Source organism: Eumetopias jubatus, unplaced genomic scaffold (genome assembly GCF_037043125.1).
Source record: "Eumetopias jubatus isolate StellerSeaLion01/CBP00866 unplaced genomic scaffold, mEumJub1_p1.0 scaffold_16, whole genome shotgun sequence".
Classification (NCBI taxonomy): Eukaryota; Metazoa; Chordata; class Mammalia; order Carnivora; family Otariidae; genus Eumetopias; species Eumetopias jubatus.
The window spans coordinates 73,916,497-73,929,108 of NW_028274822.1; the positions used below are offsets into that span (position 1 = coordinate 73,916,497).

At 44.3% G+C, this 12,612-nt stretch overlaps 1 protein-coding gene across 3 annotated transcripts in view; it reads right to left on the reverse strand.

Annotated features, from left to right (window-relative positions):
• Window positions 1–12,612, reverse strand: part of SRRD (SRR1 domain containing) — a 32,318-nt gene that overhangs the window by 8,994 nt on the left and 10,712 nt on the right. The window contains exons 2-6 of one of the 3 annotated variants that reach the window (XM_028124607.2): window positions 4,498–4,538; window positions 2,807–3,066; window positions 2,609–2,707; window positions 732–886; window positions 245–290 (exon numbers count right to left, since the gene is read on the reverse strand). In XM_028124607.2, the coding sequence (XP_027980408.1) occupies window positions 245–290; window positions 732–886; window positions 2,609–2,707; window positions 2,807–3,066; window positions 4,498–4,538 (601 nt within the window). Of the gene's footprint in view, window positions 1–244; window positions 291–731; window positions 887–1,018; window positions 1,957–2,608; window positions 2,708–2,806; window positions 3,067–4,497; window positions 4,539–12,612 lie in introns of those variants that run through there. The other 2 variants (XM_028124608.2, XM_028124609.2) reach the window with 2 other exon arrangements.

Genomic DNA, 12,612 nt, shown 5'->3' on the forward strand with positions numbered 1-12,612 from the left:
CTTCTGTGATGAACCAGAAGCCCCAAGGGCGGTGCGCGTGTGGGGCTGATCCTGAGAAGGGAGGACAGGCCCTTGCCTTCTGGAACACAGCTGTCGGGAAAGCTTGCGGACTACAACTTCCCTCTGCCCTCAGTGAGCCCCTCATGAGCTTCCTCCCAAATGTGTAACGCAGAATTCACTATAACGGGGACATGGTCTGGTTTCACACCCTTTTCCATCCCAGTCCCTTCGTTTACACAGATACCTTTGCAATGTAGCAATAATTTTTCTGCAGAATCCTGGCCGGCAATCTAGAAATTAAACAAACAAACAAGCCCAGCACGATTAGGAGGTATGGGAGGGTTTTATCTAACTTAAGACATTGCAGAAATGCAAAGTAGTTTAAAGACAGCAAATATTTCAAAAAGGGGGAACGTGCAGTGGGTTCGGTAATCCGTAGAAAACGTGACTGCCCCATCACCACCCCTTCTGCCAAAGGAGGAGTGGGGGCGGACACCTAAGGCGTGTACAGCTGAGAGCAAATGATTTCCCCCACTTTTAGAAAACACTTGTACATCCTAAGGGAAGGGAGGAATTCTTGGCAGACAGATCTTAACTCTGCAGCTTGACTGGGGGCTGGTGTCCCCCGTCTAACCCTGTCTGCTTTCCTATGGACCAGCGTCTCCTGCGTGTGGGTCTGTCAGGAAGGCCCCCGCCCCGGTCTGGCAGGACCTCTGCGTGCCCAGGCTCACCTTTCCTCAAGTCCTCTGAAGCTGTTCCCGATGATGAGCATCTTGGCAAGGGCGTCTACCGACCAGTTGCCCCACAGAAGGTTGTTGTACAGGGCTGTGCCGCAGTGGGGCATGTAGAAGACAGTGGGCTCGCCGCCGATGCTCCGTCTGCCTTCCTGTGGGGACGGCCGCGTGGTGAGAGCCACAGTGCGAGCCCCTCCGCTCTTCCTGGGAGGTGGGCGCGGGGGACACATCCGGGAGGGGCGGAACCCTCTCACCACGAAGTGATCACAGTGCACTGACGTGAGGCGACCCACGTTAGCCACCCTTACTGTACGCATTTCACAACAGACACGTGTAGCGGGTCACGCCGCACACCTTAGACTTCCACGAAGTCCTGCGTCCGTCAGAGCAGCACCTCTGGACGAAACCAGCAGCTGCGAGGGAGGCACGCTGAAACCACGTGGAAACAAAGCCCTTCCTTTGCCAACAGTTAGGTTATGATGTGGCCTGAAATTTACAGATGATGTGGGCCCCAAAGTCGGGAAATGGTGAGGTCCAGAAAGAACTTGTGTTTATTGAACAGATGTGGGCCCCACGATCACAGGAAGCTCTGCTTCAGCAGAGGGGCTTCTTGGGTCCGAGACAGCAAGGGCAGGAGGTGTGGCCACGGTTACTGACCCCATGGACTGTGCTTGGTCTGCCTCCGGGCTGCCTGGGTCCCTTTCTGCAGATGCCTATCACACAGTCAGTCCCTCCCAAATGTCCCCTGGAGGACACAACGGCCCCTCCTGAGGACCGTGGCTCCACAGCCAGGCCCGCAGCAGGGACGCAGGCCCTGCCTCCCCTGGGCCTCTCCGCTCTGCACGCTCCTCCCTTCTGTTCATCACAAACAGGCTGGAGCCAGCCTGGGCCCATCCGGCCAACTCCTGGTGGGCCTACGATCCCAGCGCCGACCCAGAAAACCTTCCTCCAGCCCCTCAAACGGCGCGGAGTGCCTTCCCCTCTCTGTTCCGCTCACCACGTACTTGCTGACAGGCCACACACCCTGATGGGAATCTGGGCCCCTGGACACCGGTACTGCATCTGTCTTGGCCTCCCCCCAAAGTCCTTGCCCCGCACAGAGCAGGCACTCAGGAAAGACGACGTGAATGGAGGGGCAGGGTTTCAGGGCCCCGCCAACATTGGTGAAGGATTCTCTTCTCTCAGTGGGGCCTGATTTTCTGCTTTCGTAACAATGAGATGGCTGTTTTGGAACACGGAGAGGGATGAAATGTAATTTCATTTGTATTGCTGGGGGGATTACAGAATTTCTGTAATCCCCCCAGCAAATGCAAAGCGGCTGGCAGGGGTGTGTCCCTACACTGGCTTCAGGCCCCTGCTGGTGAGACGATCTTGTTCCAGGTCTCACAAGTTTCACCCCAGGGCGCATAAGGTGCGCTCAGAGCCAGATGCTATGGGTGTGACCGGGCTACCGCGCAAAGAGAGATGTTCTGTCCCCTTTTATGACCTCCCCTAGCACAGGTAAACCCCAAGCAGAAAGCCGTCATGTGAGGCACCGAGCCAGCGTACCCCTTTATTTTTTAACACCAACAGTAAGTACCAACTTAGGAAACTAGCAGAGGTTCCTCGACACAGGATTCTCACTAGAATTTTGCAGATATCACAGGTTTCAGGCCATGCCATTTGTGTGTGTGTGTGTGTGTGTGAGACGGGCACCACCTTGGCCATGATGTGGGGCATTGACGGGTCCCCCGTGACAGGCGCCGGGAAGGCAAGTGGGCAGTGGGAGGGAACGACGGCTACTGCAGAGCAGGTGCGTCCATGGGGCACAGCCTGGGGTCCCCCTCGGTCAGCAGTCACACGGCCCTCCCGCTCCCCTGCCCCAAGCCACTCACCTCGTTCTCGCTGAGAACAGTCACACCGAGCATATTCAGAACCGTGATTTCTGTTTGGCTAAACAGAGGGTCGTACACCCAACAGTGCCTTCTGGGAATCTGCGGAAGGGAAGAATGAGTTCTATCAGCCCAAAGATCTGTGTGCAGGTCTTGGGCAAGACCTAGGGGGGACTGATCAAGAAGAATCCAGAAATGTACCTGGCACTTTTCCAGGAAGAGAAGCAAAAACGTGAGCTGGTGTCTAGCTATGACGCAGGTGGCAAAGTTCCCAATGCCATAACATACACACTTCAAACGGCAGATTCCCGGGACTGGGGTCTCTCCTGGGAGGGAGCCAGGAATCACAGCAGCCTCATCTGGTGAGGAGTCAAGATGCAGGTTTCCAAGGGCTTCGGAAAGAGTCCCCTCAGAGGCCTTCAGTTGTTCCAGATGTTTTGTAAGACAGCCGTTGATGGTTTCTGAAAGAGCAGGCCCCCGAACACAGTCAGAGGGCATGCTCTGACCCTGTGAACCAAATCCGTCACCGAAGTCCACAGACCCAGGGAGAAAAGGAGCAAGTCGGGAAAAGCTTCAGCTCCTCAGGGAGAAGGACGCAGGCCTCACTCCCAAACATGCGCGGGAGGTACGGCCAGGCCCACCAGCACCACAGGCTATCCCGGGTCCCTGCATGCCCCCCCACCCCGTGCCTGCAACCCCTGAGAATGTTCCAGCAAAAAGAATAGGCTTCATTTATGGTAACAGTTTCCACCCAGAACTCAAATGTGAACTGTGTCTTAAAATTTAGTAGGAGGTACCTGGTAAACGCGGGGTATGCTCTGAAGTACCTACTTTTTGATTATAACAAAGTGCAGAGGAACAGAGCTCTCAAAATCACACTATAAACAGCTGGGAATAGGAATATCTCATGTCAAAAGTTCAAAGAAAAAAAGGCTGGGGCTCTTGGAGTCTAACAAAATACACTCGTTTAAATCTTCTCACACGGCTGGTGAGTAACATAACAATAAAAAAATTAAAAAAAAATCTTCTCACACGGCAGTGGGTTCTTCTTATCTCTCATTTTATTACACTGGCACTGAATTTATTTGAACAAATCTGTACACAAAACAAAAAGTGAAGGGCCATATGTTCCCACAGTAAGACACCGATTTTCCCTTGCTGCAAAGCTATCTTGAAATAAGACCCCTGGCTCGGACTGGCTCTTTCAGTCCTTGCTGCTGAAAGTCCTGGTGGAAGCTTTTTGGGGAAACTTGACAGCAGATATCAAGCTGGTCACTGCCTGTCACTGAAGAAGTCCACTTCTGGGAATATGTCCTGAGAGGATAATCATCCTATATTTGGTAAGAGCTTCATGCATAAAGGTGCTCATCAAACGGTTATGTGTAAGAACTAAAAAAAAAAACAAAGGAAACAAACTAAATGTCCCTCAATAAAAATTCTAACTGCTGTCCGTTCCCTCCCCATATTAACATTTATGTTGCCACAGACTATTTAGGAAGAGGTTACAAATGCATGGGGAGAAATTGGTCTATGTGGCAATGTTGAGGCAAAGAGCACAGGAAGAATAAATACCAATAACAACAATGGCAGTGGATGTTGACGGTCTCCCGTGCCCAGGCAAGCACTGTTCTGAGCACTTAACCAAACAGCCTCTTTTAATCCTCAAAATTACACCACAGGATATGCACGCTGTCACCTCCCTCTCACAGATACGGAAACTAAGGCTCAGGGCTAGGAAGTGCCAAGACACACAGCTGTGAGCAGGAAGTCAGAATTAGAACCCAGCTCTGTGAGCAAAAATCTCACCAAATATGGACTGGACCCCTTTCTTCGCCCACATTCAGGCCCTCCTCCCACACCCTCCCACCCCAGCCCTGGCCTCTGGTACCCACCTAGTGCCAGACTCCAGAAATCAGACAGAAGCAGGTCCTCCCTGTTAAGAGAAAGAGGCACGGTCATCTCCCAACCTTCTCCAGGCCGCCCCCTCAGTGACCCTGCTCCTGACCATGAGCTGGATATAGGGAGGATGGAGCGGCCTCACACACAGGGCTCACAGTGCCAGCCCTGGGGTGGCAGGAGCAGGGTCCACAGTGCGCCTGTCCAGAGCCAGCGCAGTATGGCCCATGCTCACAGAGGGCAGAAGGGTTGCTAGAGGATGTCCTGATTCCCAAGGACCCCTCTGGGTCTCTTCTGTATCCTTGGCCCACACCACGACCTGGCACAGAGGCCGAGCTCCATAGATAGTTGCTACATGCACAGATTGAGCCTCTCTGAGCTTCGGTTTCCTCATCTCTAGAATGGAGAAAAGGATCGTCCCTCTCACGCAGGGTTACAGAAGGGATCAAGTGGGTCAAGACGCAAAATGGCCTCACACATAGCAGGGACTCAATAAACAGTCTTTGTTATTACAAATAACTCCAAGGTGAAAGTAAAAGGAGAGACGAAACCAGTGTCTGGGTTTCTTTATTCAAGTCAACGGGCTTATGCAAACCCAGAGCAGAACACAGTCGACAGTGATTTAAAATGTACTTGGTGAAATGTCCAATCAAAAGTCATACAGTGGCTGAAAACACAATACCCACCCATGTGCTGCCCACAAACGACTCACTTTGGACCTACGGACAACACCGACCAAAAGTGATGGGACAGAAAAGATGTTCTGCGCAAGTGGGAACCAAGACAGAGCTGGAAGAGCTATAATCAGACAAAATAGAATTCAACGCTGTTTAAACACATACCAACATTTGTGAGACGCAGCAAAAGTGGTCCTAAGAGGGAAGTTTATAGCGATACAGGCCTGCCTCAAGAAGCAAGAGAAGTCCCAAACACACACGCTAACGTGACACCCTGTGACCTAGAAAAAGAACAAATGAAGCCCAAAGTCAGTAGAAGGAGGGAAAGAACAATCAGAGCAGAAATAAATGAAAGAGGGACCAAAAAAAAGAGAAAAGATCAGGGCGCCTGGGTGGCTCAGTTGATTAAGTGTCCAACTGTTGATTTTGGCTCAGGTTATGATCTCAGGGTCTTGAGATCGAGCCCTGCATCAAGCTCTGCACTCAGCGTGGAGTCTGCTTGAGATTCTCTCTCTCCCTCTGCCTCTGCCCCTGTGTGCGCGTTCTCGCTCTCTCGCAAATAAATCAATCTAAAAAAAAAAAAAAACCCACAAAATTGACATACCTTTAGCTATACACACCAAGAAAAAAAAAGAGGGGACTTAAAATCAGAAATGACAGAGGAGCTATGACAACGGACACCACAAAAAAACCAAAAGCTCAAAGGGACTACTGTGAACAGTACACAGCAACAATGTGGACAACCTCAAAGAATCAGCAATTTATTTATTTCTATGCTTCAAGTTTTTATTTAAATTCTAGTTAGTTAGGGCGCCTGGGTGGCTTAGTCGGTTGAGTGTCCGACTCTTGGTTTCGGCTCAGGTCGTGATCTCAGGGTCCTGGGACTGAGCCCCGTGTTGGGCTCCAAGCTCAGCAAGGAGTCTGCTTGAGACTCTCTCTCTCCTCCTCTCCCTCTGCCCCTCCCGCTCGTGCTGTCTCTCTCATATAAGTAAATACGATCTTATAAATAAATAAATAAATTCTAATCAGTGACATACACAGTGTAATATTAGCCTCAGGAATAGAATTTGGTGCTTCAACACTTACATAACTGATTACCCAGCGCTCATCATATCAGCAATTTAAAACCTCCCAAAAAACCAAGTTCCAGGACCAGACGCCTTTAATGGTGAATTCTACCATTCAGGGAAGAATTCATACCAATCCTTCTCAAACTTTTGCAAAAAACAGAAGAGAAAGCTTCCAAACTCATTTGCTGAGGCCAACATTACCCTGATACCAAAACCAGACAAGGATACCCCAAGAAAAGAAAACTACAGGCCAATATCCCTGATGAACATAGATGCAAAAATGTTCAACAAAATACTAGCAAACCAAGTTCACCAATATGCTGAAAGGATCATATACTATGATCAAGTGCGATTTATTCCAGAAATGCAAGGATGGTTCACACATGCACATCAATCAAAGTGATAAATCACATTAACAAAATGAAGAATAAAATGATGCGATCATCTTGAGAGATGCAGAGAAAGCATTTGACAAAATTTAATATCCATTCATGATCAAAATTCTCAACAGAGTGGGTAGAGCAGAACATACCTTAACATGATAAAGGCCACATATGACAAGCCCACAGATAACATCACATCCAATAGTGAAAAGGTTCAGCTGTTACTATTTCCTCTAAGAGTCTCTAAGTTAGGAACTTTGCTAATCTTTCCTAGCCATTTTTATTCAACATAGTATTAGAAATCCTAGGCAGAGCAATTACACAAGAAAAATAAAAAGGCATCTAAATTGGAAAGAGGTAAAACTGTCACTATTTGCAGATGACAGTATATAAGGAAAACCTTAAAGACTCCACTGAAAAACTGTTTGAACTAATGATTGAATTCAGTAAAGGTACAGGATACAATATCAATACACAAAAATCTGTTGTGTTTCTATACACTAATAACGAACTATCAGAAAATGAAATTAGGAAGATGATCCCACCTGAAGTTGCATCAAAAAAAGAATAAAATACCCAGGAATAAACTTCACCAAGGAGGTGAAAGCCTATTTACTGAAGACTATAAGAAGTTAAGGAAAGAAACTGAAGACAACATATGTAAATGGACAGATATTCCATGCTCATGGCTTAGAAGAATTAATAGTGTTAGGTTGTCCATAGTTCCCCAAACCATCTACAGATTCAATGCAATTTCTATCAAAATTCTAATTCCATTTTTCACAGAAATAGAAAGGATCCAAAAATTTGTATGAAGCCACCAAAGACTGAGTAGCCAGAGCAATCTAGAGAAGGAAGAACAATGCTAAAGGCATCACTCACTGACTACAAAGCTAGAAGAATCAAAGCCATCTAGTACTGGCATAAAACCAGACACCCAGATCATCAGCACTGAAGAGAGAGCCCAGAAGGAAACCCACACCTCTATGGTCCACTGCCTTATGACCAAGGAGCCAAGAATATACAGGCGGAAGGAACAGTCTCTTTAATCAATGGTGCTGAGAAAACCAGACAGTCACATGCAAAAGAATGAAACTGCACCAGTATCTTACACCATACACAAAAATTAACTCAAAATGGATTCAAGGCTTGAATATAAGACCTGAAACCATCAAACTCTTAGCAGAAAACATAGGGGAAAAGCGACTTGACACAGGTCTTGGTAGTGATTTTTTTAACCTGATACCAAAAGTAAAAGCAATAAAGAAAAGTATGGGACTACATCAAACTAAAAAGCTTCCAAACAGCAAATGAAACCATCAACAAAATAAAAAGGCAACCTACTGTATGGGAAAACATTTGCAAATCATGTATCTGATAAAGGGTTAATATCCAAAATATAAAGAACTCATGCAAACAGCAAAACAAAGCAAAACCAAACCAAAAAACAACAAAAAACCCACACAAACAATAATTTAAAAATGGGCAGATCCAAATAGACATTTTTCTAAAGAAGACATACAGATGGTCAACTCGAACATGAGAAGATGCTCAACGTCATTAATCATCAGGGAAATGCAAATCAAAAGCACAATGAGACACCACTTCACACCTGTTAGAATGGCCATTATCAAAAAGATAAGAAATAACAAGTGTTGTTGAAGATGTGGAGAAGAGGAAAACCCTTGTGCACTGCTAGTGGGAGTGTAAATTGGTGCAGCCACTATGGAAAACAGTATAGAAGTTCCTCAAAAAAATTAAAAATAGAACGACCATGTGATCCAGCAATTCCCCTTCATTTATCTGAGGAAAAGGAGAACACTAACTCAAAAAGGTGTATGCACCCCTTTGTTCACTGCAGGATTATTTACAACAATGAAAATAATAGAAACAACCTAAGTGCCCATCAGTGGATGAAAGGATAAAGAAATTGTGGTAGATACACACAATGGAATACTACTCAGCCATAATAAGAATGAAATCTTTCCATTTCCAACATGGATGGACTTTGAAGGCATTATGCTAAGTAAGTAAAAGAGGCCAAACTGAGAAAGACAAATACCATAACTCACTTAGACGTGGAAACTTAAAACAAACAAAACAAAAACAAAAAACTGAGCCCATAGATAGAACAGATGGGTGACTGCCAGAGGTAGGGGGTTGGAGGTGGGAGAAATGGGTGAAGGGATCAAAAGTAAAAAGAAAATAAGCCCAATTATAGCATCTTTTTTTTTTTTAATTAAGTCAGCTGTACCCCCAACGTGGCTCAAACTCATAACCCTGAGATCAAGAGTCACATGCTCCACTGACAGAGCCAGCCAGGTGCCCTGAATACTAGCATCTTCCGATGCTCAGTGTTCTGAGAAAGGCTAAAGTAATTTAATCTATGATATTCTGAGGGATATGTATATATTTGGTAAACTTAAGAAAGAACAGACTTCAGAGTCACACACTCAGGTCTGTATCTGGTTCTAATATTTACTATGACATTGAGCGAGTTACTTCTTTTTTTAAAATTTGATTTATTTATTTGACAGAGAGAGCAAGAGCGAGCGAGCACAAGCAGGGGGAGGGATAGAGGGAGAGGGAAAAACAGACTCCCCGCTGAGCAGGGAGCCCGACATGGGGCTCCTGGGATGTGACCTGAGCCGAAAACAGATGCTTCACTGCCTGAGCCACCCAGGTGCCCCTACTTAGCCTCTTTTGTGCCTTGTTTCCCCAACTCCAAGGATAATATGAATATTTACTTCTAGCATAGCTTTTATTTTTAAAAGTTTTTAAGAATAGTTTTTAGAATTAAATGAGATAGAGGTCACTTAGAATAGTACCTACAACAGTAAGCCCTCAATAGATACTACTTTTAAAAAAAAAATCTTATTCTGGGGGCGCCTGGGTCGCTCAGGCAGTTAAGCAGCTGACTCTTGATTTCGGCTCAGGTCATGATCCCAAGGTCCTGGGACAGAGCCCCGCATCAGGCTCTGCGCTCAGCAGGGAGTCTGCTTGAGGATTCACTCTCTCCCTCTGCCCCTGCCCCTCCCCTCTCTAGCATATGTGTGTGCACGCTCTCTCTCTAAAACAAATAATTATGTCTTAAAAAAAATCTTATCCTGAACATTTGGCTGTTGCATAATCATGAGCATTATAACTTTTCATATTTGGGCATTATCTATAGTTTACAAAGCACTTTTATACACATTCTCTTATTTGAGTCACTGATATGGTCCTGGGAGAAGAATTTATTGTTTCTATTTTATAGAGAAAAAAAAAAAACAGACTTAGAGAAGGGGTGTGTTTTGTTCAAGGCATCAGAGCTAACAAATGATCTTCTGATTCTCAGTCCAGTGGAGGAGAAAAAAAAAATCCAAACACTGTAATAAGAGCCAAAGAAGGGCATGACATAATGATAAAGGAATCAATCCAATAAGAGGATGCAATATTTGTAAATATTTACCCACCCAACAGAGGAGTAACTAAATATGTAGAGCATATATGAACAAACCTCAAAGGAGAAATCAGCAGCAATACCTGGAGGACTTTCATACCTCACTTATATCAATGGAATCATCAGCCTCAACACAGCCTCAATTACAACAAGGTAATTAGAGGGACTTAACAGATACATACAGAAGCCTCCGTCCAAAAGTAGCACATGGGATACACTCCTCTCAAGTGCACACAGAACACTCTCCAAGCTAGACCATACGTTAGGCCACAAAACAAATCAATAAATTCAAGAAGCCTAGGATTTTCCAAAATGAAGACAGAAATCAAATCAAGCATCTTTTCCAACCACAGTGGTATGGAATGAGAAATCAATTACAAGAAGAAAACTGGAAATTCACAAACATGCAGATTAAACATGATACTGAACAACCAATGGGTCCATGAACAAATCCAAAGAGAAACCAAGAAATACTTTGAGACAAATTAAAATGAAATACCACATAGCAAAGTTTATGGAATGCAGCAAAAGGGGTTCCAAGAATGGGGAACCTGACTGGCTTAGACGGTGAAGCGTTATGACTCTTGATCTTGTGGCTGAGTTTGAGCCCCACATTGGGCATAGAACTCACTTTATTATTATTTTTTAAAGATTTCATTTATTTGAGAGAGAGAGAGAGAGTGAGTACAAGCAGGGGGAGTGGCAGGCAGAGGGAGAGGGAGAAGCAGGCTTCCCACTGAGCAGGGAGCCCAATGCAGGGCTCAATACCAGGACCCTAACATCATGACTTGAGCTGAAGGCAGAGGCTTAACCAACTGAGCCACCCAGGCGGCCCTAGAACTTACTTTAAAAAAAAAGTGGTTCTAAGAGGGAAGTTTATAGTGACACAGGCCTAACTCAAGAAACAAGAAACATCTTGTTAAATAAGCAACCTAACTTTATATCCCAAGGAAACAGAAAAAGAACAAAGGAAGCCCAAAGTTAGTAGAAGAAAGTAACATATCAGAACAGAAATAAACGGAATACAGACTAAAAAGACAATAGATAAAAAAAAGACAATAGAAAGATCAACAAAAGAGCTGGTTCTTTGAAAAGAACAAAGCTGACAAATTTTCAGCTAGACTCAAGGTAAAAAAAAGAATGAGGACTCATAATCAGAAATGAAAGAGATGTTCCCACTGATACCGTAGATATACAAAGGCTCATGAGACTACTACAAACAATTACACCCCAACAAGTTCAACAATCTAGAAAAAAAAGGATAAATTCCCAGAAACATACAACCTTCCAAGACTGAATCATGAAGAGACAGAAATTCTGAACAGACCAATTACCAGTAAGGAGATTAAATGAGTAATCAAAAACCTCTCAACAAACAGAAGTCCAGGACCAGACGGCTTCACTGGTGATTTCTACCAAATATTCAAAGAAAAATGAATACCAATCCTTCTCAAACTTTTCCACAAAAACAAGAGGAAGGAATGCTTCCCACCTCATTTTAGGAGGCCAGCATTGCCCTTATCAAAACCTGCCAAGATGCCACAAGAAAGAAAATTACAGACCAGTATCTGTGATGAACATAGATATAAAAATCCTCAACAAAGTATCAGCAAACCAAATTCAACAATACAGTAAGAGGTATGATCAAGTAAGATTTATTTCAGGGATGCAAAGGTGGTTCAACATCCACAAATCAAAGTAATATGCCACATTAACAAAATGAAGGATAAAAACCATACGGCCATCTCAACAGACGCAGAAAAAGCATTAGACAAAATTCAATACCCATTTTGATAAAAGCTCTCAACAAAGCAGGTATACAGAGAACATAACTCAACATAATAAAGGCCACACATGACAACAAATGCGAGGGGGAATACAAAGAACAGAGAAGGAAACAAACGATAAGAGACTCTTGATGACAGAAAACAAACTGAGTGTCGACAGAGGGGTGCTGGGGGGGTGGACTAGCTGGGTGATGGGGATTAAGGAGGGCACGTGTTATGAGCATTGGGTGTTGTATGCAAGTGATGAATCACTGAATTCTCTTGAAACCAATATTGCACTGTATGTTAACTAACTAGAATTTAAATAAAAATTTGAAGAGAAGAAAAAAAAAAAGAAAATCCAAAAGGACAATACATTTACAGCAGTGTCTGTAGTTACTGAAAAAAAAAAAAGGGAACATGTATTAAGTGGACCGACAGTTCAAACCCACGTTGGCCAAGGGTCAACTGTAGTACTGAAATCCTAGGCAGACCAATTACACAAGAAAAATAAATAAATAAAAGGCATCCAAATTGGAAAGGAAGAAGTAAAGGTCACTACTTTCAGATGACATGATATTATATGTAGAAAACCCTAAAGACAACAGCAAAAAACTATTAAACAAATTCAGTAAAATTGCAGGATAAAAAATACATAAAAATCTGTTGCATTTTTATTTATTTATTTTTAAATTTTTTATTGTTATATTAATCACCATACATTACATCATTAGTTCTTGATGTAGTGTTCCATGACTCATTGTTTGTGCATA